Below are 26707 nucleotides of genomic sequence, written 5' to 3' on the forward strand. Positions count from 1 at the left end.
AAAAAATAAAATTTCAAAAAAAGTAGTTTAAAAAAAAACTCTATAAGGGAGATTTCTCTCTCTTTTTTTTTAAACAAAAACATGCTTCTTTTTTAAGAGAATTTTTCTTTTTATTTCAAAAATGTCCTAATCTATTAAAAGTAATGTTAACATTATTTGTTTTCATTTTTATATGATTTATTATTAATTATAAATTTTATGTTATATAAAAATACTTTTTATACTTTTTATAAATAAAAAAATAAAATTAACTTTTTTCTATTATGAACAAAGGAATTTGTGATTAATAAAAAATTATTTATTAAATATCCTTTATGGTAATTTTAAGCCAAATTAGAACTTATATAAATTATTTAGTCAAACAACTTATTTATAAAAAATAACTTATTAAACTAAATTTACCAAATAGATTTAACTTAATTTTAAATTTATTATATTTCATAAGAGCTTCATAATAAGTTTTAAATAAAAAAAAAAGTTAGGCCAAACAGGCCCCAAATCTCTTTGTTTTTTTTTTTCCTTCATGAAATGTGGATTGGGTTATTTTTCTTAATGAGTAATAAAGTATTTTTCCATTAGTTTTTTAAGGGGAGTAATTAAATAAAAGATAGTATGTAACTTTTAAATAAAATGATTTTCACAAAAAAAATCCTTTTCAAATATCAATATTATATTTTTTAACTTAATTAGGAGAAAAATACTCTCTTTGTCTCATTTTATTTATCATTTACTGACTTTTTTGATCAAATGAATTTAATTTTGGTTATTATTTTAAAAAAATATTATATAAAATTAAAATCTAAAAAAAATATTAAATTTTTGGAATTTTTAAAAGTTTTATAATTTTATTAAAAAATATTTAAAATTTAGCTTGTTTGATAAAAAAAAGTCAATAAAAATAAACAAAATGAAATGAAAGGAGAAATAAGTATGCAATCTTCTGATTATACAAACTAGATATAAAAACAGAATATATATAAATATATATGTTTATATGTTAATTGTCCATATACCAATAATATAGCATAAAGCTTAAATAAGCTCTTAAAATATAAAAAAAAATTAAATAAACTTTTATTCTTTTATTACATTCAATCAAATTTTTGTATTTTTATTTTGAGTAAAATAAGCCTTTATAACTAATGATTGACTAATTATCATTAATCAAAATATCACTTATCGTTTTTTATCCATATGGTACTAACATGATGTTGATATAGATAATGAAAAATGTCATATGATCATATTATCATATTAAATTAATATGCCACATCATCGTTACTTATTTTATTTGAAAGGTTAGATTATTATTAATTTTAATATATCAGTATGTTATATCATTTTCAATTATAATAATTTAACATGTCAAATCAATACTATGTAATAGAAAATGACAAACGATATTTTAACAAAATTAATAATTAATTATGAGAATTTATTTTGCTCAAAATAAAAGTATAAGGACTTAATTAGTTAAAAATAAAAATATAACGACTTGATTGAATGTAATGAAAGTATAAGAATTTATTTGAACTGTTTAAAATAGTTTAGGGATTTTTTTGGATATTATACCTAATAATATCAAGTTAATTTTTTATCATATATATATATATATGTGTGTGTGTGTGTGTGTATAATGCTATTATATATTTCTACTTAAATGCAACAAGATTTTAAAAAAATAAATTAAAAAAAAATTATTGTTAGTGTATAGAATAATTTTGAATATAAATATGAAATAAAAGATTAGACTTGAAGTATTTCTCATGTGATCAACGGTTATTATTATCCCATCAGAGGTCATTGTCCAACCCGTTCTGGTGGTCTGTCAACTTGTATTCTAATAATAAAGGAGCATGTTACATGATTGTATAATTGTACATTTAATATACAAACAAAAATAAAAACTTTAGAAAAATGATAATAGGGAAAGATAATCAAAGAGGCCTAAAAAACTGAAAAGCATGTACCAGCCAAAAGGGGGCGGAACGCTGACAGCTGACAGCTCAACCATAAGCCGACTTTCTTAAATAACAAAATATTGGAGTTAATTAAAAAGTTGGTATTAAAGGAAAAAACCCTTTATTTTTATTTGCTCTTCTCTTCTTCACTTTTCTCCTTTTAGTGGATGGTTTTATATGATTAATCTGTCCTTTTCAAATTATGTCTTAATTATATGCATTTCCTTCCTTTAAAAAAAAAGAAAAATCTTTTACAAGGGTATTTTTCAATACTAAGAATGCAGTTTTATTAAAATTAAAAAGTTTTAATATTATATCAAATAATAAGATTAAAGTTAAGATATTTAAAAAATAACAAATACTTTTTAAAATAAATAAATACAATTTGAATCATACTTTTTAAGGTTTTTTTATTTATGAATTTTTTTATAAAAAATAAATGGTGGCAGTAGTTATTGTTTGAAGTTAAAGAAATGAAGTAAATATTTCACAACATACTTTACTGGGATGTTGAACTAATGAAATGAAATTAGCTGTAAATATATATATTTTCTTTTTTTTTCTGTAAAAAAAAATTAAAAGTGAAATTACAGTTGCTGGGATGTAGACTTGTTACCCTAAAACTATACGTGTAACAGTGATGACAGAAAATAGGAAATGAAGAGGACCTTTTTGCTAAAAGTCAGCAGACCTTTATACAGCGACCACCAAAATTGTCCTTACTTGGTAATGAAGTGTGCTCCATACTTTAATTAATTTTAACTTTTTCTTTAATTATATACAATCAAGGTTAAATAAGAAAAAAAAAATACCCACCAAAGTTATAAGGAAAAAGTTTTCAAGTTAGTATTTAAAAATTAAATTAGTTCTCAAATTTGAAGATATAAAGGAGATCATTAAGTATATGATAGTGTCACGGTCTATATTTTTAAACTAAAAGATATTTTTATTAAGTGGAAGAAAATAATTTTATTATAAGTTTAAAGCTCATCATATTTTTTATTAATTTTAGATCTGTGACATTAATATGTGATAAAAGTTGAGGGTAGATTTTGTAATTCATGTAAAATTCAGATAATACGTACAAAAGAAGAGAATTAACACAGGGAATCAAATTTCTATTCTGAAAATTCAAGGTTGATTAAATATTACTTAATGCACCAGACCCCAATCAAACCCACTTGCTTATTTGCTTAAGGCACCATATATATCTTAAAATAAAAGTAAAAAAATAAAAAGAAATCCAAAAATAGTTTTGAATTATATAAAAAAAGGGAGAAAAAACAAAAAGCAATCAAATTGTCAGGCCATGGAAGCAGCTTTATCTATGGTTTTTCCCTTTGCTTTATCTGACCTATCTTCCAAACACTCTTTCATAGTAATGATTCCATAGCTTAGCTCCCCCTCTCCTTCCCCCCCTTCCCCTCCTATCTTTTTCTCAAAGGCTTGAAAACAAAAGAAAACTTTGGAAAGTCCCTTCCCTCCCCCCCTTTCATGCTTTTGCTTCTTCAACTTTCTCTGTGTATGTAAAAACCCTGCAGACATAGCAGAGGGTGGTGCAGAAAGTCTTGTGTCTCAGATCCCGATAATACTGCATCTCTCCTCACACCATTAACGAGAAACAAACTGTATTCGTGTTTCTCTCTCTTTCCCCTCATTGAAAACACTCCAGCGTATAATAATATAACCTCACCTTAGTTCACTCTCAGGCACAAGGGTCTTTCTTTGTGGTCCTTTACTGCTTCTTCATTTCTTTATACACAGTATATCGAAACCTTTCTTTTTTTCTTTACAAAATAGTGAGATACCCTTTCTTTTTTCCCTTCACACCTTATTACACTTTCCCTTTAGCGCTTTATCTATATACAACACACACACACTTGCTCTACTCTTTAGTGGTTTCGAGAAATGCAAGAACCCGGGTTAGGCATGATGAGTAGTGGTGGGAGTGGTGCAATTGGAGGCTTAAGCAGCGGTGAAGTGTCTGTTTCCGGTGACCAGAATCGTCAGCTCAGGGCTGAGATAGCTACTCATCCGCTTTATGAGCAGCTTTTAGCAGCTCATATTTCTTGTCTCCGGGTTGCTACACCGATTGATCAGTTGCCTCTAATCGATGCGCAGTTGGCACAGTCTCATAATCTTCTTAGGTCTTATGCTTCACAGCATCACCAACATGGCCACTCCCTTTCCCCCCATGAGAGACAGGAGCTTGATAACTTCTTGGTCAGTTTTCAATTTATTTTTTCAAAGATTAATTTTCCCTTCCTAGACCCTAGTCTTTTGAAGACTTTTCTTCGTTTTGGTTTTGTGGTTTGAGATTTTCTTGTTCTGTCTGTTGTTTTTTTGGAGGGTTTAACATGGGAAAGTGTTTTTGTTGTTTATGGTGTTTTTCTTTTTACTTGTTTGCTGCAGGCACAATATTTGATAGTGCTGTGTACTTTCAAAGAACAGCTTCAACAACATGTCAGAGTCCATGCCGTTGAAGCTGTCATGGCTTGCCGTGAAATCGAAAATAACTTACAAGCTCTCACTGGTTTGTCCCCTCTCTTTCTCTCTCTCCCTCTCCCGTTATTATTGTCAAATAATTCATCAAATAATCATCATTAGTTGGTTAATTAATGATGAAAAATCAAAGAAGAAATTAATTAAATTAAAACTTGCTCTTTTTTCAACTATTTGATTTGTTTGCTAGGAATGAATAAATACTATATGTAAAATATTGATAAAACCATCCTTATTCTAATGACAAGTGCATATATAGAATTATATAGTAAATAATAATATCACCATCATTAGCTGGTTTTGGATAGAATCATACCTTTCTTTATTTGGTTGTTTGAGTAATGTTTTCTTTCTTTCTCTTCTTGTTTTGGTGTCTTGATTCAATCGGTTGGTAGATAGGCAGGAGGGATAAGGATTGATATTTGGGTTTCTTGCAAGCAGAAGAGTCCGTATCAAGAAGTGGGTGCTGTAGGACCTACCAATTAAAAATCCTAGCATATATATAGGTTATGGTTAGGGTGGCTAAGGGGGTAGTTAGTTGGGTGGAAGAGGGCACCCTCACCGCCCCCTACCTCCAACTTTACCACCATAGCCAACAATTTATAATAAGGTTGCATTGGGATATTTGGATTCTAAGGTTGCTTTTATTCCCATCATAATTTGATTTTCATCGATTTAAGTTTTTCTTAATACAAATGCATGAATCTTGTTGAATGATTGCCCCCACACATGATTGTGTTAGGTATTGGAGGTTTAGATTCGTGGATGGAACCAATCATAAGAATTCATTATCAAATGATTTAATAAGATAACAATTTTCACGCACTTTTTACATTTTATCTCTTTTTTCTTTTGAATTATGAAGCTAATCAAAGTCTAGCGTCTAGACATGAAGCTAGCTAGCTTATATGCTTGTGTGGTTAAAATTGACAAGAAAGAGGGAGAATAATGAAAGCAACATTATCCAGTGCGTTATGTGGCTAATTACGCTTGATTCAATGGGAATAAAATTGGGTCTTTCATTTGCTTACTATATTCTATCAGAGACGTACAAAAAGTGGACAGTTCTATATGGCTGCTTTTAGGGTTTGGGCAGCTTTAAATACATCATTAAGACGGTTTTTGGCAGCTAATAGCCATGGCTTGCATTGTTTTAGACCTTTCTGACACAATTGGCGTCTAAAGCGCTAAGCAGTTTGTTTTCCTGCGTTCTGTGCCTGCATGCTTCTGCTTGGAAGCTGTACAATTTTAATGAAACGTGATAACATCTCATCTTAGATATGATCAGCTGGTCTACGGGGAAAGGCTGTGAAACCTGAGACAGTCGTTTCTAAATTATCAGTTCTTGACGCCAGGCTACCCTAGTCTAAGCTATCACTGTCTATATCAGAATATTGGAGTCTTAGCTACTCCATACAGACAACCTAATACTGAGGAAATTTAAACACCATGCAACTCAGATATGATGTTGTGTATATTCAGCGTTTAAAACAAAAAAGTCCCAATAAAATAAAGTACTGTTTACCATACACTAATCTTTTAAGTATATTAATTATTGTTGTAAGTGAAGGTAAGCAGCATTCTAATAATAAAATGCAAACATTAATGTTTTGATAGTCAAATTAGGTGTATAAGATTGCAAAGAGGATTGCAAGTTTCAAATTTGAGCAAGGTGAATGAGTTGAGAGGGACGGAGGATTGAGAAAAGGGGTGGCTTGGAAAGCTAATGGTCCAAAATAAAAGATTTAAATAACTACTTTTTGCACTTGTAGATGCTTGGTGGAGATGTTTTCTGGGTTTTCTTTTCTTGAAAGAGATGCTAAATAATGTTCATTTTCTTTCTGGAATCTGCTTTTGTTTGGTAGTCTGCGGCTGTGTCATGAATGTTTTAATTATGCATACATAATTAATTTGAACCACCTGCCATGCCGGTCAAAGTACACAAAAATATAACATGGTTGTCCCTTCAATGTGGTTAGGCTATAATTTTCCGAACTAAGCTCCAGCTAGAAATGCATTAATCTGACTTGTTAGTTGTAACCACTTCACATACCAAGCCTAATTAGATATATTAAAAATGTTGGCATTATTTAAAGTATAACAAAATTAAACAAAAAGGAAAACATGAAAATTGTTTGTGCTCCTTCAAATTCCAGGCCAAAAGTGAAAATTTCAGATAACTATCATAAAATATTTTTGATTCCATAAATGCGATGGTTGCATAACATTTGTGGAATGTGGTTAAAAGAGCAAAGGCTCTCAGTCATGGTGGTCCTGAGTGTTTGGATCATGACATGTTGTATGAACTCAATAAAGTGTAAATTTTATCATATGTCAAGGTCATCTGCTTATAGAGAGAGGGACATCATCTTATGGGATCTATGTACCTTGTTATGCTTAGTAGGAACAGACTAATCTTTTCCTGCCTCGTTAAGAATTGTGGGACAAATTGTCCCCTCAAAATTTATGCATGCTTATCCTTAGTTTAATGCATACCAACATTTATAAGAGACTGAAAGTTAACAAGATGCAAAGTAGTTCCTTCTTTTTTAACCTTTATATAAAAGAGGTAGTGACTTTGAATTTATATCCTACAATTTAGTTATAAGAAATAATAAAAAAAAAAGAATCTTATTAGCAAAATACAAATTGGCTTAGTTGCTGTCCAACTCCAAACCAAAAGACTTGCCTGAGAGAAATTTTGGGTTAGGTTAAATGTATTCATAAGGAAATATAATCAGTTTAATAAAGCAAAAAATAATTATAAGTAGTAAATTCACTTAAGGTTTAGTTAGTGGTTATTGAATGGTGGAAAAAAACTTGTCATAACTTTAGATAAATACTCATTTATGAAAACATTAAAGTTTGTTAGAATTACCTTGAATCTTATTCTACCCATGATATATATCAAAGTGTTGGTTTTGGTTTGAAATTTGTATTTTTTGTCTACTAGTTTTCTTTTATTAAAATTTCATTAAATTTTATCTAAAGAACTTTCACTTACGTTTTACTCTCAGAAATTTAGAGTAATATTTGTGTGTGGAATAAATGAATTCTAGAAAATAGTTTAGAATCTACTTCTATTTTCACAAAATTAAAGCATTAACAAACTGTGAAGGTATCAAATTCTGTGGCATATAAATTGTAGTACTCTAATACAGGCCCAACAAAAGTGGCTTTTAATTTGAATTTGCATTGGGCCTCCATGATAGGATAGCTTAGCCCAACAAATACCGAGGGATCAGCTTAGTCCAACAATGATTTCAACTTCTAAGTGCAAAACATGTTTCGGAACACAACATAACCTTTGTCTGTTAACCTAGCGTTGATAGTTGAAACACAAAACCTGACACTGAATTCTCAAACTAGTTAATAAATAAATCTTAATTTAAGCAAAAACCATTACACCCTTTGGTCTAAGAAACTATGATGATTGCTTAGTGAGTTTTTCTTGACTGTATTTCCTTTCCATTTTTTTTTTTCAGGAGTAAGCTTGGGTGAAGGCACAGGTGCAACAATGTCAGATGACGAGGACGAGCTGCAGATGGACTTCTCTTTGGATCAATCTGGCGCTGATGGGCATGACTTAATGGGTTTTGGTCCCCTACTTCCTACAGAATCTGAAAGGTCTTTGATGGAGAGGGTTCGTCAGGAGCTGAAGATTGAACTAAAACAGGTGATTGTTTTAAATCATTGTTGCAACAGACTTCATATTGTAGATTTTTTCTATTAGTTTCATTTGAAAATATTAAACAAGTCTCTGCAATACAAAGTTTTCCATGAGAAGTTTTCCTCCTTTTGAGATCAAGATCCTAAGCAGAGTTACTGATTTAAGTATTTATAGGTTTGATCATCACGGCAAATAAAAGGTAACACGATTCTGTTATGTCCGTACAGGGTTTCAAATCAAGAATTGAAGATGTGAGGGAGGAAATTTTGCGAAAACGAAGGGCTGGAAAATTACCAGGTGACACAACTACGGTGCTGAAGAACTGGTGGCAGCAACACTCAAAGTGGCCATACCCAACTGTAAGCAACTAACTTCACCTTTCAATATTATTGAAAATTTTTGTATGATTGCCACCAACACGAGTTACTTAACTTATTTGGGGGTTCATTTTTGCCAATACCATGCCTTTATTCATTTCATTTAAAGGGAGGACAGCTCCGGGATGATACAACAACATGACTGATCACTAGAGCTGTTTCCACAGAATGCATATCCAGTCAGAATTTTCTGAGTTGCAAATTAGCCATACCACTTCAAATAATCGGTAACGATAATTTCATATGATAATTACAGGAAGATGACAAGGCCAAACTTGTGGAGGAGACAGGGCTGCAGCTAAAGCAAATCAACAACTGGTTCATCAACCAAAGGAAGCGCAACTGGCATAGCAACTCTCAATCTGTGACCTCCTTAAAGTCCAAGCGGAAAAGGTAGACAATGAAATTCCATGAGGAATGGAGAAGAAAGGAAGTTTCAACATGTTGATGAATGATGATGTCGGTATAGCTATTGTGTGACCTCTTGGGGTAAATAGCTCTGGGCTAACATTTTGTGAAGGTACTGAAAGAATCTGGGAAGTTAGATGCTTTCCAAAACTAGGTACAGGTTGTAATAGATTGATTTTATATGGCTTACATGTAAGTGTGTAGATTCAAGTTTCTAACAAAGTAAACATACTTCCTGTCAGATCTCCTCTTCCTTTGAGATGTCTCTAATTTCATATATTCATATTGAAAGTTTACTAGTTGAGATGCGAGTCATTGCTACAATTCCAAACTAGAAACAGAGACAATGCATGAAAAACGCCCAAAACTGAGTTTCCTTTCGAAAATGAGAATGATTTGCATTAGTTTAATTGTCAGTGATACGTTTATGCTAAGTTAACTCATAAATTCGATAAGAAATCTAAGTTGGAAGGTCCAATATTCATATCAGAAAGATCACTCTCAGAGTTTCATCCATCAAAATTTTTAGTGTGAAGCCTACCAACTCAAAATCAGTAACTCGACTTTGGGCGAGCTTAGAAATAATTTCGGAAAAAGGAAGGTGGAGAGTCAAGAGTGATACAGGGTGACGAAGAGATGGATTTGTTCAGGTTTGCATGGGAAAATGCATGAGAGAGGAGGGAACTCACTTGCCAATTTGGATTGGTCAACGTTGGACACAGCCAAGCCTTGCTCTCACTCGCCCATGTCCAAATTGGGCCATAACAGGCTGATCTCATAGTCTCCTCTTCCTCCAACTTGTCTCTTTCTTGAAGCTAAAACAATAAAGATCTAATAACAAAATATGATTTTGGTTTTTTTATTTAAATATTCATCTCTTTGTAATCAAAATATCAATTATGATTTAAAAAAAATAAAAAGAACCAAACAAGTATTAAGGTTTTTTTTTTTTAATAATGAGGGAAAGGAGGACTCGAAATATGTATTTTATATAGAGATTATGTATCAATTAATAAGTTAAATGTTTAAGTATAGAACAAATAAATATTAAGGTTGTGAGAGATTTGATAAAAGTTCAGGACAGACAATTTGGATTTCAAAATGAGTGATTGAAATCGAGATTTTTCTCAAGAATTCAGTAACGTATGTAAGGAGAAAATTCAATGCTTCAGTTTTCAATTTATGGCGGCAGGGAAAAATCAAAACAGAACAATAAGGAAAGAAAAAGAGGGGGCAACCGGGGAAGATAGGATAAAAAATCAAGCCCCTCCCCCAAATTTTCCTTCTCTGGCAGGGTTTAAACTGAAACTCGATATACGAAACTCCAACTCGGATTTAATAAGAAGCATTAAGTGGTGTTGAAAGGAGACCTTTCTTTTGAACTAGAATGGAGTTTTCATTGGTATCTCAATCGATGTCGTTAGCTCTGATTAATGCTTCCTAGGGTTGGCCCATGCTTTTTGCACTAAGACCCCGAGCTTCTAAATGGGGCTTACGTCGTCGCTGCACAGTGTAGCCACTGCTTTGGGCTCAACATCATTGACCCGTAAATTGATTGTGATCGACCCCCTTTGGAAAAATGCACTCCAAGCCAGGCAGTAGACAGGATATAGGCAGATCACATGAACCTTCTGTTTGAAACACTTTCCGTTGGATTCTTCCGACTTCTGCCATGAAATGGAAAATTGCTTTTTGGAGACAGAATTGAGAATTTCGTTTGATTGTGAACCTTGAACTCGATCATTACGTGTTAACTAATTAGGATGATAACGTTCTAGAAATTTATAATTGAATCTTAAATGCTATACAACTTTTAGTATTTGGAGGGCTTTGATTTCGCTCTCCAATTGAATGGGACAGAAGAGAAATCTCTGTCAATCTAAAACTATCTGCAAATGGATGAGGTTAGGCAGATGTCTTCTCTATCTTGTGTTATGTACATTGAACACAGTCATTATGAGATAAGTTAAAATGATTATGAGATTTAATTAAAATAACCAATAGTTTTGAAGACCAAGAGATCAAATCTTAATGGTGTATAAGAGAAAATGGGACTGTCAATTTATCAACTTATTGTTAAAACATTTTGACATGTTCTTATGCTTTGATTCTTCAGTCATGACTTTGGTTCTGTCGCTGACCAACGCGGTTCTACTTCATTGTAATAAATGCATTAATAATTAGGTGGCGGCCTCGGGTCATCTTTTCCATTTATAGACAGTCCGTACAATTAATAAGTAAAGGCTGCTGACGACTCACATGAAAAGTGAAAAGTTTAGATGGGCTTTCCTTGACCTCTTTAGGAGAAACAGGGGGAGTTGACAATGCTGTCGCCCCTTGTCTTGGCTGCTGATGTTCAAGGTAGATGAAAGGCCGGCTTTCCCTTGACGAAGTAAACCATCCTTGCAATGGGAACCAAAAAACTACTAGTTTAATAATGGCAGTATATACCAAAGACCAGACACGAAAGGAAATTTCTGAGCAGGACCCCAGACCTAATATTTGTCTCGTCGAGTTTCTTCTTTGGCTTTGTCCTGTACCCTGCTTCACAAGCATTGGAATCTCCATCTTTGTAGTCTCAAAACGTTTTTTGCCTGCTGAATGTACCATTTCAAGAAATATAATGGGTCCCCTTTTGACTATTTTTTTATTGGGTTGTTGTGAATTTTCTTCTTCTTCATCTTTTTCTTTCAACTCATTCAACTATGCCGTTCAATTTCTGGATTGTTTATTATATGTTCGTGTTTATCAATTCCATTAACTACTATTTCACAGCATATCTTTTTCTTTCTGTCCTCGCACTTTCTTTTACAGATTCAACTCTTGTTTTTCTCTTTCATATGCATACCCTCATACCTCCCTGAAGACCCAGTTTTTCTCTCTTACCTACATTTGTTCAATCCAGAAAACCTTCCCCCGGGTACAATCTGTTTCTATTTTAACAGATAGCCTGGATTTATTCGAGTGCCAGTTTTGTTTCTGGTAACAGCCTCTACTTATTTCAGTGTCTAAAAGAATTGGATATTGATCAGATTCTGATCTTGGATTATATTCTTCATTGTTCCACGGGAAATTTTCAAGCTCCAATTTTTCCCTTGACAGTGATTCAGTTTAGTGCCACAACCAAAATAATCCAGTCTTGTTTTATTTTCTAATGGCTAGTACACTTTTTCATGAAACGTTGTCCTTCGGAAGCTCAAGCCATGGTCAGGGCCAACAAGTTCTGCCATTTAAGACAACGGATGGGTCCTTGAAGGTTTTGCTGTTACATGGCAATTTAGATATTTGGGTCAAGGAGGCTAAAAACCTTCCTAACATGGATATATTCCACAAGAAGTTAGGTGACGTGTTCGGGAAGTTCAATTTGAAAGTTAGTAGCAAAATTGAAGGCCATATGCCTCATAAGATTACCAGTGATCCTTATGTTACAGTTTCTGCTGCTGGTGCTGTAATTGGGAGGACTTTTGTTATTAGTAATACCGAGAACCCGGTTTGGATGCAGCATTTTAACGTTCCTGTTGCACATTATGCTCCAGAAGTCCATTTTGTTGTCAAAGACAGTGATGTAGTGGGCTCACAGATCATGGGAGCTGTGGGCATCCCCGTTGAGAAGTTATGCTCAGGCACAAAAGTTGAGGGAACTTTCCCTATCCTCAATGCAAGTGGGAAGCCTTGTAAGCCTGGAGCTGTATTGACTTTATCAATTCAGTACACCCCAACTGAGAAAGTGGCGCTTTACCATAGGGGATTAGGTTCAGGTCCTGACCATCATGGGGTCCCTGGTACATACTTTCCTCTTAGGAAAGGTGGGAAAGTTACTCTGTATCAAGATGCTCATGTCCATGATGGTTTCCTTCCCAATTTGAAGGTTGATGGTAATGTTCAATATGAGCATGGGAACTGCTGGCAGGACATCTGTAATGCTATAAGTCAGGCCCGCCGTCTGATATACATTGCAGGATGGTCTGTTTATCACAATGTCAGACTTGTACGTGAAACTGATAAGGCTACGAATTCCACATTAGGGGATCTTCTCAAAACTAAGTCACAGGAAGGTGTGAGGGTGCTGCTCCTTGTGTGGGATGATCCTACTTCTAGGAGCATTTTAGGATACAAAACGGTGAGCAACTGAACAAACTTCTTTTCTTTTATTTTATGTTGTTTTCTTGTTCCAATTTCCATAGGGTACATAATAATTCAAACTTAAAACTTCCTGCCATTTTCTATTTCCTGGTTCTGTGTTTTTAACTCATTAATGTGGATGGGGTTTTCCTTTCTTCCTGCCCTGCTCAACCTCCCCCCCTCCCCTGAGAAATACCTTTCTCTTTCATATCCTCACTGTAAGATATCTTATATGCATAAGTGATGTTTATAGACTAAAAGTTTCATAAAGGAGTGAGAAAATGTTGGAGAGCCAACAACAATGTGGTTGCGGGTTTGATCTTTGCCCTTTCTCCATAATGGGACAAAAATAGTATGCACCACTTGTATGTCTTGGGAGCCCGATAGTGTAGTATGGTATGATCTGATGAGTTTTCAAGTACAGCTGATAAATCTTGAACCATGTACTGTCATGTAGTTGCACAGGAATCAAGATACTAACTGTTGCGCAGTCATCATCATGGAACAGAGCATTATTCAACATCAAAATATATGCTTTGTTAGAAATTGTCTTAACTTTATCTGTAATAGCATTCTCTTCTTCCGGGTATGGCCGTATGCAGTAGGAAGGTGTGATATGATTGATGTGGCTGAGCATAACCTGCTTGATCTACCTTGATAAGGCTTGGTAGGCTAGACTACCAGTTTTTCTATCTTATTCCTTTTAGAATCTTTTCTTTGAGTAATTAAATGGAGTGTTAATACTATATGTCATTTAAGTATCATTTCAATAGTTTTTTCCTACTTAAAGTAGCAATTAGTTCCGTTTCTGCTTGAACTAGACACTGACCGGCTTCTACCCTATGCAGGAAGGAATCATGCACACAAATGATGAAGAGACTCGCCGTTTTTTCAAGCACTCTTCAGTGCAAGTGTTACTTTGCCCTCGATCTGCTGGAAGAGGAAGCTGGGTAAAGAAGCAGGTTGGTTTTAACCAGTTACTAGAAATATGTCTATGGTTCACATGCTGTTGGTTCTAGAGGATTAGTAAAAACACCTCGTCGAATAATGTCATTAGTATTTTGATCAAAGAAAAATTTGCACCTGTCATTGACATTTTCATGAGGGAAACTGTTATTTAGGTACTATATATATACACACACACATTTGCAATGCTCTGAATCAGGACTTTGTTCTCAATTGAACTTTGCTTACCAGGAAACAGGAACAATCTATACTCATCATCAGAAAACTGTGATTGTTGATGCTGATGCCGGTAACAACAAAAGAAAGGTCACAGCATTCGTTGGAGGTCTTGATTTATGCAATGGTCGATATGATACTCCAAACCATCCACTTTTCAGAACTCTACAAACAGTGCACAAAGATGACTATCGCAACCCTAACTTCACGGTACCCATTTATGCACTTTTCTTCACTTCTTCCAGTTGTTTGATTTTCTTTTGGGATTTTTCTAGGTCACTGTAGAAAATATTTGATAGGAAAGCATTTGTGTCCCATATGATTTTTCTGACAGTAACCAAAAAGCACTGCTTGATGCAACATCAGTTGCACAGTGACTATGTAATCCATAAATGAACAAATTCAACAACATAATACCAATCCTTTATGAATCATTTACTAGTTTGATATGAAGTGGAGTTCTTTAAAAGGAAATTACCAGTTCTGGTGATGAGAAATCATCTTCCCCACGAGGTAAATTTTCCACTAACACATAGAGATGGAGACCTAGAATAAACCAATTTTATACTCTGTTGTTATTATCTTGAGAGTTTTACTTTTTGTTGTGTCTTTAATATTGCTAGTGTTTCGTCCTATTTAGGAAAATGATGCTGGTTGTCCAAGACAACCATGGCATGATTTGCATTGTCGAATCGATGGTCCAGCTGCTTATGACATTCTCACCAATTTTGAGGAGCGTTGGTTGAAGGCTTCCAAACCCCACGGGCTTCAAAAATTGAAGACTTCAGTTGATGATGCTTTACTGAAGATTGAAAGGATTCCTGAAATTGCTGGGATAACGGAAATTCCATACTTGAGGGAAGATGATCCAGAAACTTGGCATGTTCAGGTACTTTGGATGCTAGTGAGCTCCTGGTGTTGAGTTTTCGTTACTACTTTTCTTGTTTCCTATTTTTGTTGTATCCTAATATGTTCTTTTTTTCCCTTTTCCACTGATTTCCCTACGATGAAAGGTTTTCCGTTCAATAGATTCCAATTCTGTGAAAGGTTTTCCAGATGACCCGAAAGATGCTACAAGAATGGTGAGAGAAACATATGGATTTTAGCTGTTCTTATTAACTATTCTAGAATGATTAAATGAAGTCTAACTAACTTGTATGCTTATACTTTGTCTAGAACTTGGTGTGTGGGAAGAATGTTCTCATAGACATGAGCATACACACTGCATATGTCAATGCAATCCGTGCTGCTCAACGCTTCATCTACATCGAGAATCAGTACTTTCTTGGATCATCATTTAATTGGGATTCCCACAAAGATTTAGGTAAGGAACTTAACCTTTAAAATAAGGAGTAAAGGAATGAAGATAAAATAGTTGTCTTTCGACTGAATGATCAAACTTGAAGTTTTGATATTTCTCTCCTCGATGAGATGTTCATGAGAGAATGGAGACAGTATTCCAAATGATTCATCTTGTCGCATTTTTGCTCATGATCTCTTTCTAGAGGAAGCATTGAAAATTGAAAACTTGCATCACCTAACAGATGGACTGAGATCCTGCATTTCTCCTGTTCACAATGAATTTTTTTGTACAGGGACAGACTTGAATGTATACATATGGTTTTAAGCATGCTTTTTGCTTGCAGGTGCGAACAATTTAATACCAATGGAAATTGCTCTTAAAATTGCCAACAAAATCAGATCAAATGAGAGGTTTTCTGCATATATTCTCATCCCGATGTGGCCAGAAGGGGTTACAACAAGCACTCCTATCCAAAGGATTCTCTTTTGGCAGGTAGGCTCCATATTCCAATAACAATTAGAAAAAAGAACTTCTAAGGTCAAGCATGAATTGTTTTCATGGCTAGATGTCATTGGGTGTAGTAATATTGATTTCAAATCTGCAGAATGCTTCCATGCTGATTGTGTGTTGCATTTAAAACTTTTTTTAAGAGTTTCTGCTGAATGTAAAACTTCTTCACTCAGTATAGTAGTTGATTTCTGCAGCATAAAACAATGCAAATGATGTATGACATAGTTTACAAGGCATTGGTAGAAGTTGGACTTGAGAATAAATATGAGCCTCAAGATTTCTTAAATTTCTTTTGCCTTGGCAACCGAGAGGCCATAAATGGAGGAGACTCTTTGGATCCCAGAAGTTCCTTTGCATCAAATTCTCCCCAGGTACATCTCTTTCCTACCTAGATAGACCTTTCAGATTTCTCTTTAATATTTAACCCAGCTCATCCATAAGAAAATGTACCATATGTTGGTAACACAGGCGCTTGCTCAGAAGAACCGGCGCTTTATGATTTACATCCATTCTAAAGGTATGATAGTGGATGATGAGTATGTCATAATAGGATCTGCTAATATCAACCAGCGCTCGATGGAAGGCACTAGAGACACCGAAATAGCAATGGGTGCTTATCAGCCTCACCATGCCGGCTCTACCAAACCATACAACTCACACGGGCAGGTAAGCTTGAGAAGATACACTTAATTTAAGTGCATTTATTCTTGTTGCAAGATTGACAGTCTATGCCAAATATATCTTAACATTTCTATACAAGTTTCACAATCACACATGCACCCATTTTGCAATTAGGTTTTTTAAGCTTGTAAGTCACAGTACCATAGATTGAAATTTCAATGGCAGCCTTGTCCATTTGAACGAAATACACGTGTGCACATGCTCACAAACACCCACAAAGGCTTCAGATTTAAACTTGAAAGCACTCATTTGTTGAGGTCACGTTTTCCCATGGAAGTTCACATGAGTAAACATCAGATCTTGTGTCCTGTATTACTTTTAATCTTTGGCTTAGTTTCCTGCTACTTTTTATGTCTGTGAGGCCTAGGCCCTGATCATGCACAAACCCCATGGCTCTTAGAGTATAGTCTTCCTTCACATACCAGCTTTTAATTAACTCTAGGTTCTCAAATGCTGCTCATAACTATGCTCCATGTTTGCTAATTTAGGCCAAAACTTAATAGCTTTCACTTAAAATGAGCGCAGGTTTACGGATATAGGATGTCACTATGGGCAGAGCATATCGGAGCTCTTGAGCAAAGTTTTAAGCAACCAGAGAGTCTGGAATGTGTAAGACGGGTCAGGTCTTTGGGTGAGCAGAACTGGAGACAATACGTAGCTGATGAGGTGACGGAAATGAAGGGCCACCTTCTGAAGTATCCGGTGGAAGTTGATCGGATAGGCAAAGTGAAGGCTCTTCCTGGCTGTGAAACATTCCCGGATGTGGGTGGAAAAATTTTGGGTTCATTTACAGCCATTCAAGAAAATCTCACAATCTAAAGCAACTCATAAACAAAGACTGTTTTTGTCTACCACACTGTTTGCCCAGTATATAGTTAGGGATTTTTTTGTGCATAGGAATATAATTTGATGTTGTCTGTAGATTAAGGCGTTGGATGGTCAGTTGTAATGTCTTTGGAGACAAGTTGTTTTAAGGTCTCCTTTGTTCCTTGTAAGACAATTACTTGCCAGTATGTTCCCAAAAGGATGTTAAGGTGACTCATGTCGTTATGCATTGGCCTTGATTAATCCTCCCTTGTTTCCATATTGGCGTTTCTAAATTATAGTTTGAAGGGCTTCTCCTTGAAAAGTCAAACACAAGGAGAGGATCCGTTGCCTAAGCCCAAGGAGATGAAACCAATTTGTGGCTATTAGATATCATCAAGGTAAGTTGCTTTTAGACATAAATCAGGAATGATGGGAATGGGTTAGAAAAAATAAATTTTGCCTTAAAAACAAGATTCAGAAAAGTAATCAAAATTTGAATAAAAGTAGTGTATTTTAAAATGTACTAGTATTGACTTAAAGAAATAACAACAAAACAGTGTCTAATTTAAGCTAAGGTTAGGATTGGCCAAAACCATCAAAAAACGATTGATGCTTTTGAATAGAACAATTAATAACCTACAAATTTTAAGGTCAGGCGGCCAAGGTTGGCATCCTTTGGAAAGCGGGTCCCAACTGAACCTGTGCGTTTCCCTTTCATGAATAAAGTGCGTGATCTCCCTCGAACCGCCCATTCTTTTGGACAATGAGACTCCTTCTCTCCTAGTCCAATCCAAGTCAAGAAAGACAAGGTGGTATTCCAGTACCATGCACCTGCAACTAAGCTCATACACCCCCCAAAGATCCTAAGCATGGACTATCCACACTAATACAGAGAATATTATTTTAATTAATAAAAAATTTTTAATGTGCTGATTGTGCATAATCTTTATACATTATCAAATCATTCAATTTTGACACTTCATTAATAAAGTATTATTTTTTAAAAAAATAATATTAAAATTTGGTGTTGTTTTAAAATTTTATTAATTTTTTATTTTTCTAAAATTAAAATTTGATGATCTAATTACGTATAAAAATTATACACTATAAATATATTAATATTAATATTTAATCCTTTAATTAATCATCCTCCAAAATTGACTACTAGTTGAAATGATGAATAATTCACATATTTTTATGTATTGTTTATTGCATGATCTTGTTGTGAACACCTTAAATTGAATATTAAACTATGAGGAAGAAACAAAGCTATTTCTCTAATTTTCAAATCCCCAAAGATGCTTAGCATTCATAAGAACTATAAGGTAGCGTTTGGTATGAGGGAAATGAGAGCATATTTTTTGTAATGTGTCAAATTAAATTACATTACAGTATTTATTTTGCAACAGACCACTGCAATGTAAGATTACAATGCAATCACATTACAGTTAAAATATGTAATGTGATTACAGTCTAAAATTAATGCAATCACATTACATTGCACTCTACAATATCGTTAAAAACACTTTTACCCTTCAACTTTATTACTTTGTTAAAAATATTTTGTAACGTTATAATTAAAATAAAAAATATAATATAAAAATATAAAAAATTTAAATTTATATAATATAGATAAAAGAAATTAAAATAAAATGTATAATATAAAAAATTATATTAAAAAATAAAAATATATAAGATTATAATAAGAAATAAAAATAACATATATGACATTAAAAATATATTTAAGAGATGATATTATGTAAAAATTAATAATAAAAAATACAAGTATATTAAACTTATATTTTAATAAATAGGTGTAATTTTAAAAATTAACATTACATTCCCAACAAAATTATTATAAACCAAACGCTACAATGTTATTTTTCTTACATTTTAATCATTATTTTGCTTGTATACCAAACACTGTAATATTATTTTTCCTGCAATCACATTATTTGTAATTATATTACTTGTAATCATATTACATTGTAAAATACTAAACACCACTTAAGTGCAAACAAATTAAGGTTTAGCTCTGCTTTTGTTATTTGAAGGACATAAACTTTTTTCCAAAAGAATTTTTTTTTTTTTTAAAAAGAGCAGATGAAGAACATATGCTAGTTAAAAAGCTTTAAAAAAAATGGCATATATTTTCCCACCAATTGAAAATAAATTTAAAATAAATTAATTAAATATATTTTTTCTTTCTCACAACGATAATCAATTTGCTCTTTATTCCAAACCCTTAATTCAGAGCATATCTATATCAAATTATAAGTAGCTGTCAAATCTTTTTCCTGACAATAACATTAGGGCTACTTTATTGCAATTGTAAGGATATTCTATCATGCAAAATAGTATTTTTTTATTTTAAAATATATACTTATTGCAGTTTATAAATTAAAGACAAAATAACTTAAATTTAGTTTTAAAATATAAAAAATTATTATTGTGTTCGTTTTCAAAAACATTTAACGTCAATTACTACATTGATATAAAAGAACTATAAGTAATATTAAGAATTACAAAAAAATCTCATTTATATTATTAATTAATACTTATTTTTTAATAAAATTTCATTATCAATTTATTGTTAATCATGAAAAGGATTAAAGGAGGTTTTTTACGATGCAAATGAAAAGGAAATTTTATTTTTCCTTTGAAAGAAAAACAAATTTGAAAGCGAATTTCAAGCCCATGAATTAATCATGAGCCTAACCTCTCACAACCATCTCCTTTTCCCCACCGACCCGTCGGTCTCCAAAACCCAAATCTGAACAAATACTACATTGCAATAAAAATAATATTAAATAAAAAAAATCAAAGAAAAAAAATAAAAAAATAATGACCTCATTATTTGTATATATATCTACGAGGCACTCACTCTCTCAAATCCAACCCTCCGTTCTGCATTTTGCATTTCTCTTTCAAAAACCCCAAAATTTAAGATAAACAACAAATAAAAATGGGGTTTCCGGCAAATGGCTCATCTGAGAAACCATTGAAGTTTCTGATCTATGGTCGAACCGGTTGGATCGGCGGTTTATTAGGCAAACTATGCGAATCCAAGGGAATCGACTACCAGTACGGCTCAGGCCGGCTCGAGAACCGGCTGTCGCTCGAGTCCGACATAGCCTCCGTGAAACCAACCCATGTCTTCAATGCCGCTGGAGTCACCGGGCGTCCAAACGTCGACTGGTGCGAATCCCATAAGGTCGAGACCATCAGAACCAATGTGGTTGGGACTCTTACCCTTGCTGACGTGTGCAGAGACAAAGGCTTTGTCTTGATTAATTATGCTACGGGTTGCATCTTTGAGTACGATGCAGGTCATCCGATCGAATCGGGTGTCGGGTTTAAGGAAGAGGATACTCCAAATTTCACGGGTTCCTTCTATTCTAAGACTAAGGCTATGGTAAGCAAGCAACAAGAAAAAAGTTTCAATTTTTACATTTAAATTTGTGCATTATATCATTAGATCTGGTTGTTTGTTTGTTTGATCTGTCTTGGGTTTTTAATGTTGGAGAAATTTTCCTCGTATTTGCTAATGTTAAGGTTGATCTGATCTTGTGATGTTAAGCAAATGTTGTTCGGTTGTTTATGTTAGATAGATTTTTAAATTGGGTTGTTCTAAAATATTTATTGAAAATTTTTTTTTCTGCAAAAATGTTTTCATTTTTCGTAGTTTTTTTAAGGAATAATTTTTAATGCATCTGTTGGCACTGATGACACTTGGGTTTAGCTGGAAAGTATAGGATTCATTAAGGATTATTAATTGGAAATGTAGTAAATGAAGTGGTCCTGAATCTGCTTTGCCTTTTTCCTATTGTAGTTTAGTTCATGTAGATCTGAACTCTGCTGTTGTTCTAATTATGGATCTTTGCTGATAATTGAAAGGTGGAGGAGCTGCTCAAGAATTATGAGAATGTTTGTACGTTGCGTGTTAGGATGCCTATTTCATCGGATCTAGCCAATCCTCGAAATTTCATCACCAAAATCACTAGATATGATAAGGTGGTCAACATACCTAACTCAATGACTATCCTGGACGAACTTCTTCCCATTTCCATTGAGATGGCTAAGAGGAACCTTACTGGAATCTGGAACTTTACAAACCCAGGAGTGGTCAGTCACAATGAGATTTTAGAAATGTACCGTGACTACATTGACTCCAACTTCTCATGGAAGAACTTTACTCTTGAAGAGCAGGCTAAGGTAATCATTGCCCCAAGGAGCAATAACGAACTCGATACCAACAAATTGAAGAATGAATTCCCAGAACTCCTGTCCATTAAGGAGTCTCTTGTTAAGTATGTATTTGAGCCAAATAAGAAGACTCTTGGAGCTTGACCCTAGTTAAGTTGAAGCAGATTTCCCTGAGGTCTTGTCTGTTAGGGAGTGCCTCATAAAGTTTGTCTTCAAGGTGAATCAAGGGACTAGTGGAGCTTGAAAATTTTAGGTTTTGAATTCTTTGATTTTCCTTTTTCTATTTATTGAATTTGGTTCATGTGGGTCGATGTGATTTCTCTGCAATAGGCACCTCTTCCCAGATGACACGAAGAATTGCTGGTATTTGTATTTGAATCTTGTATTCATATCCACGTTTGAATAAATCAGTTGAAAATGATTTATCTAGTTATAAATTACACTTTTTGAGTTTATTGGTGTTGCCTCTTGCCTGCCTTGATCAATCTTTGGCTCATGCTAACTTGAGAGTTTATTTTATTTTCTCATTTGCTAAAATACAACACTTCAATAGTAGAAAATTTTCTCTTAGAGATACTTTTTGACTTTTATGTTGATATTATTGAAATGGGCCTTGAAGGATACAAATTTTAGTATAAACTACAGCCACTTAGAGAATATTTGAATTGGAGAGTATTGATTATAGAATGCTGGTACCATTTTCTCATAAATATCTTGATTATAGAATATTTGAATTGTATTATGAGCTATTGCAGTGCTGCAATATGTAGTGAGCTTAAAAGGGTTTGCATTGTTTTATATTTCAGGATCTCGAATCAGTAGTTACCATCTCAGGATCAAGACCTGGATGGTCATATGAATCTTAACTACATAAGCAAGTGACTTAATTGGTTAGGACAGTCTTATGCAATCAAGGCCACAAGGCCACTTGGGATTGCGTTGTGGGTATGACCCCTGCAATTTCAATTTGTCGAGAGCTGAAGAGGCAAAGAAAGATTGAGGTGTCGGTTGGCAGGTGTAAGTTTAAGGATGAAGGGTCTTGTTTAAACAAGGAAACGGGAAATGTGGTCTGAGCCGAAGATAACTTTTTAGTGCCTTGTGGCTAGAATTACCTTGGTCTTGGTGAGTAGAGCAACAACCGCGTGCTGGAGCCCGGAAGTATCAACTCAGGCAGTGGTGTGAAGCTGGAGGAATTTGGGTTTGGACTGGGCTGCTCGGTGGACCTAGTAATGGATTCGAGCATAAGCAGAGTTAAGGCTCTTTGATTTGGATCAAATCAAACTCTTCTAACCTTTTAAATCAATCCGAACAATTTTATTTATGTTTATTTTTAAAAAATTTATATTTAATGTACTGATAATTTAGAATTTTTATATACTATGAAATCATCATAAAATGTCACTTTATTTTAGATGATTATTTCCCTCTCACTCTCTCACCTATCTCCTCTTCTTCTTCCTCCATTTTTTACTCTTTTGGACCCAATCTCTTATACCAAAAGTTTAATGTTTCCACAAGGATTTGTTTTAACAAAAGTTGCAAGTTTGCAGTCGTTATATTGTAATTAAAGACAAACCTTTAGGGCCATATCTGTGTTTTAGGGAGAGCTAAGGTGGATGAAATGTTTTATGCAATGCTGTGTTAATTTTCAACGCCATATCTGTGAATAGAAATTATACACAATATAAACTCATTTTTTAAATAAATTTTTACATAATCTTTTAATATTTTAAAATAAAATAAAAAACTAGTTTTTGACAATATTATATTTGAAGATTATTATTATTATTATTATTTTACAAATACAAACTTCAAAGCCCAATTCAAAAAAAAAACTACTTTTTCTTTTTTATCAATATTTTTTAAAATATTTTATAATTTATGAAAATAAACTACAAATTTACTTGGGATAAAAGAAATATATATAGATCATATAATACATCAAACATGAAAGATAAACCTTTTAAGCTCTTAAAATCTTTCTTAAAAACAGATATCATCAATAAATGATGTTTATTTTTCAGAAAAGGCAAAAAACTGTTAGAAAGAAGATGTAAAACAACATCAACAATTGGAGACTCGAAAAATAGTGGGCATATTCTTCACTCATTGACTTGATTACATTACATAATGACTAAAACCTCTTTATATAGAGCTTTAGATACATCCAAACACACAAACATAACAATCCTTTATTCTCAAACTAAACGCAATTAAAGATCTTAAATACCATTTTTAAACATAGACTAAAAGATTAAAAATAATAGGAAATAGATTAATAATTTTACAAAGTTACCTGTCAAGCCAAATTAATCTTCTTCTTATTTGGCTCAAAAACATACTTTATAGCAGACTCTTTAATGGGTAATATTTTAGGAAACTCTTGCTTCAGCTTTGTTGAATCAAGTTCATTGTTGCATCTTGGAGCAGCAAGAACTTTCGCTTGCTCCTCAAGAGTGAAATTCTTCCATGTAAAATTGGAATCGATATAATCCCGATATATCTCTAAAATTTCATTGTGAGAGAGCACGTCAGGGTTGGTAAAATTCCAAACTCCGGTGAAGTTTCTCTTCGCCATCTCAATAGAAATTGGAAGGAGTTCATCTAAAACTGTCATTGAGTTCAGAATATTAATTACTCGTTCGAAATTTATGATTTTCTTGATAAAGTTACGATGATGGGATAAATCAGACAAAAGAGGTATTTTAACACGTAAAATGCAGACATTCTCGTAATTCTTGATCAAGTCTTCCACCTTCCAATTAACAAAGAAAACCGAACATTAGAATATTGTTACAACATAGTAAACTGCATGAATGCATGTTTTAATGAATGAAATGCACCCACGCATGCCGTATATCTTACTAGTTATAGTAAGTTTTAATAAACCTATTTCCAATTGCTTTCACCACCACCTCACAATATAATCTAACCCTGGTCTTGAGCTAGCGTTAGAAATATATAGGCTCATACCAATGATTTAAAATTAAGGATCCGATCAGCCCAACATTTTGGTTTAAGTTTTTTTGGGCAAAACTGACGGAGGGCCAATGTAGTTTGTTTTTACCATGCCTTTGGTCTTTTAAGAAAAAGGAGCCGTTATAATTGGAAGCGTCGTTTTCGGTGAAGCCGATCCCCGACCCAAGAGGATGATCAGAATCATAATCAAAGATGCAGCCACTGGAGTAGAATATCAGCTTTGTTCAAGGCCCCGATCGCATTGCTTCGGATGGTCTCGATCTTATTGAACTCGCACCAGTCTACGTTTGGCCGTCCCGTGGCGCCAGCTGCGTTGAACACGTGGCTCGGCTGGACAGCTACTATATCCGCTCGCAGCGATTCACGGTCCTCGAGCCGACCGGAGCCGTAGGCAAAGGGGATGCCCTGGGCTTCGCAGATTCGGCCTAATAAGCCGCCGATACAACCCGTACGGCCGTATATGAGGAATCTGAGCCCAAGGGGCTTGGCATTGCCATCGGCTCGAAACTCCATTTTTGCTATTTCGTGTGTTTTTGGAAGAGTAACTGCCTTTCAAACGTGCTGAAATGAGTCGAGGTTGACAAGCAAAAATGGCAACTACCAAGCGGCCTTTATACAAGCTTGTTCGAGGGAAAATGGACAAACAATATTTGGGCTGGCTTTTAATTTCCTGCAAAAGGACCAGCAATGAGTATTTTACATAAGTTTTTGATGAAAAATCATTACAGAGAGTAAAACAAACAGCCATACATGAGGTATAAGTACAAATGTCCTCAGGCAACAGACCCTTTCCCAACAGTCAATTAAAACGATTAAATGCAATAAAAAATTTTCTTTAATTGATTTAATCGATTATATATAAAAATTTAATTGAATTGACCCAAATTTACACTTAGTCGTTTAATCCATTTTAATTGATTAAATTATTTTTAATAGATTTAATCGAATTTTTTTAACTTTTAATTTTTTAAAAAATCTATTTCATAGTTCATTTTAAAATTTATTGGTATTATATCTTTATGGCTAATATAACTTTATTTTGGGAATATTTTTTGAACATTTACTAATAACTAGTAAAAAATAATAATACTCTCTTTGCTTCAAACTAAATATTCATATTCGGATATATAAAAATTAAGAAAAATAATTTGGCATTAGAGTTTTTATATTTTATGAAAAAAAATTATAACATTGGTAAACTAGTATAATTTTTTATGTCAAAAAGTTAAAAAAATATTAAAAGTAAATGTGAAAATATGGAAAAAGTTTGAAAGAAGTTATTAATATAATTTAAATTCAAACTTTTGTATATCTATATAATATCATAACTTAAAGTCAAATTAGTAACCCTAAACCCTAATATCACAACTTAAAGTCATATTTGGATCTATATTTTTTCTTTCTTTAGTAGGTACGTTAAATAAGTGTTTATCGATATTATCTAACAATTAAACGTTGACCTAAGTTAGGTAATTGTTCAGTAATGATTGAGGTATTAATACGTTAAATAAGTGTTTATTGATATTATCTAACAATAAAACGCTGACTTAAGTTAGGTAATTAACAATTATTAAGTTAGGTCATTATTAAAGTGGTGTTTGGTATCAGGAATGTGTAGTTGTTAAGGGTTCATGTTTCTAATCCAAAACACATGTTTCATAGAATGCTCATGTTCATATACTTATGACTTATCTCATTTCTTATTTATGTGGGATTCGTAACATTGTACCTCACTCAATTGTACAACACTTTGTACTAGTTTTTTTTCCATAGAGGAGAGAGATTTTTACACTAGTCTAGATTTACCTCGACATTTGTATTTCTCATGGGAGGCTTACATTAGTAAAGATCCGAGTTTAATCTAATAACACTTATTACGGACTCAGATTTTCAATTCAAAAAACATGTTTGATAAGTGGTGAAATCTTTATATTTATATATCCAAGGCTCACTCCATCTCTTTTTTATATAAAATCTGTAACATTCTACCCCACTCAAT

General features: G+C 33.4%; 3 protein-coding genes and 1 pseudogene across 3 annotated transcripts; 3 read left to right on the forward strand and 1 right to left on the reverse strand.

The window, feature by feature from the left end:
- LOC18606426 (homeobox protein HD1) lies at positions 3261–9227 on the forward strand. The gene is made up of 5 exons (XM_007040027.2): positions 3261–4184; positions 4374–4494; positions 7949–8139; positions 8361–8492; positions 8767–9227. The coding sequence occupies exons 1-5, from the start codon at positions 3870–3872 to the stop codon at positions 8905–8907; spliced, it is 900 nt and encodes a 299-aa protein (XP_007040089.2). The 5' UTR covers positions 3261–3869; the 3' UTR covers positions 8908–9227.
- On the forward strand, positions 11597–17784 carry LOC18606428 (phospholipase D gamma 1). Its single transcript, XM_007040029.2, has 10 exons — positions 11597–13038; positions 13889–14002; positions 14238–14432; positions 14863–15111; positions 15236–15304; positions 15399–15546; positions 15869–16017; positions 16230–16406; positions 16504–16701; positions 17242–17784. Exons 1-10 carry the CDS (start codon positions 12073–12075, stop codon positions 17533–17535), a joined length of 2559 nt encoding a protein of 852 aa, XP_007040091.2. The 5' UTR covers positions 11597–12072; the 3' UTR covers positions 17536–17784.
- On the forward strand, positions 20412–22184 carry LOC18606429 (bifunctional dTDP-4-dehydrorhamnose 3,5-epimerase/dTDP-4-dehydrorhamnose reductase). Its single transcript, XM_018118451.1, has 2 exons — positions 20412–20938; positions 21421–22184. Exons 1-2 carry the CDS (start codon positions 20489–20491, stop codon positions 21871–21873), a joined length of 903 nt encoding a protein of 300 aa, XP_017973940.1. The 5' UTR covers positions 20412–20488; the 3' UTR covers positions 21874–22184.
- LOC18606430 lies at positions 24029–25381 on the reverse strand (annotated as a pseudogene).

The sequence above is a fragment of the Theobroma cacao genome, chromosome 3 (assembly GCF_000208745.1).
Source record: "Theobroma cacao cultivar B97-61/B2 chromosome 3, Criollo_cocoa_genome_V2, whole genome shotgun sequence".
In the NCBI taxonomy this organism is placed as follows: Eukaryota; Viridiplantae; Streptophyta; class Magnoliopsida; order Malvales; family Malvaceae; genus Theobroma; species Theobroma cacao.

Bases quoted from the DNA above. Each gene is read 5' to 3' on its own strand.
- LOC18606426 (XM_007040027.2), top strand. From the start codon at position 3,870: ATGCAAGAACCCGGGTTAGGCATGATGAGTAGTGGTGGGAGTGGTGCA. The intron at 4,495-7,948 runs GTTTGTCCCCTC...TTTTTTTTTCAG, and splicing joins TAACTTACAAGCTCTCACTG to GAGTAAGCTTGGGTGAAGGC. The intron at 8,493-8,766 runs GTAAGCAACTAA...TGATAATTACAG, and splicing joins CAAAGTGGCCATACCCAACT to GAAGATGACAAGGCCAAACT.
- LOC18606429 (XM_018118451.1), top strand. From the start codon at position 20,489: ATGGGGTTTCCGGCAAATGGCTCATCTGAGAAACCATTGAAGTTTCTG. The intron at 20,939-21,420 runs GTAAGCAAGCAA...GATAATTGAAAG, and splicing joins ATTCTAAGACTAAGGCTATG to GTGGAGGAGCTGCTCAAGAA.
- LOC18606428 (XM_007040029.2), top strand. From the start codon at position 12,073: ATGGCTAGTACACTTTTTCATGAAACGTTGTCCTTCGGAAGCTCAAGC. The intron at 14,003-14,237 runs GTTGGTTTTAAC...TTTGCTTACCAG, and splicing joins GAAGCTGGGTAAAGAAGCAG to GAAACAGGAACAATCTATAC. The intron at 16,702-17,241 runs GTAAGCTTGAGA...AAATGAGCGCAG, and splicing joins CATACAACTCACACGGGCAG to GTTTACGGATATAGGATGTC.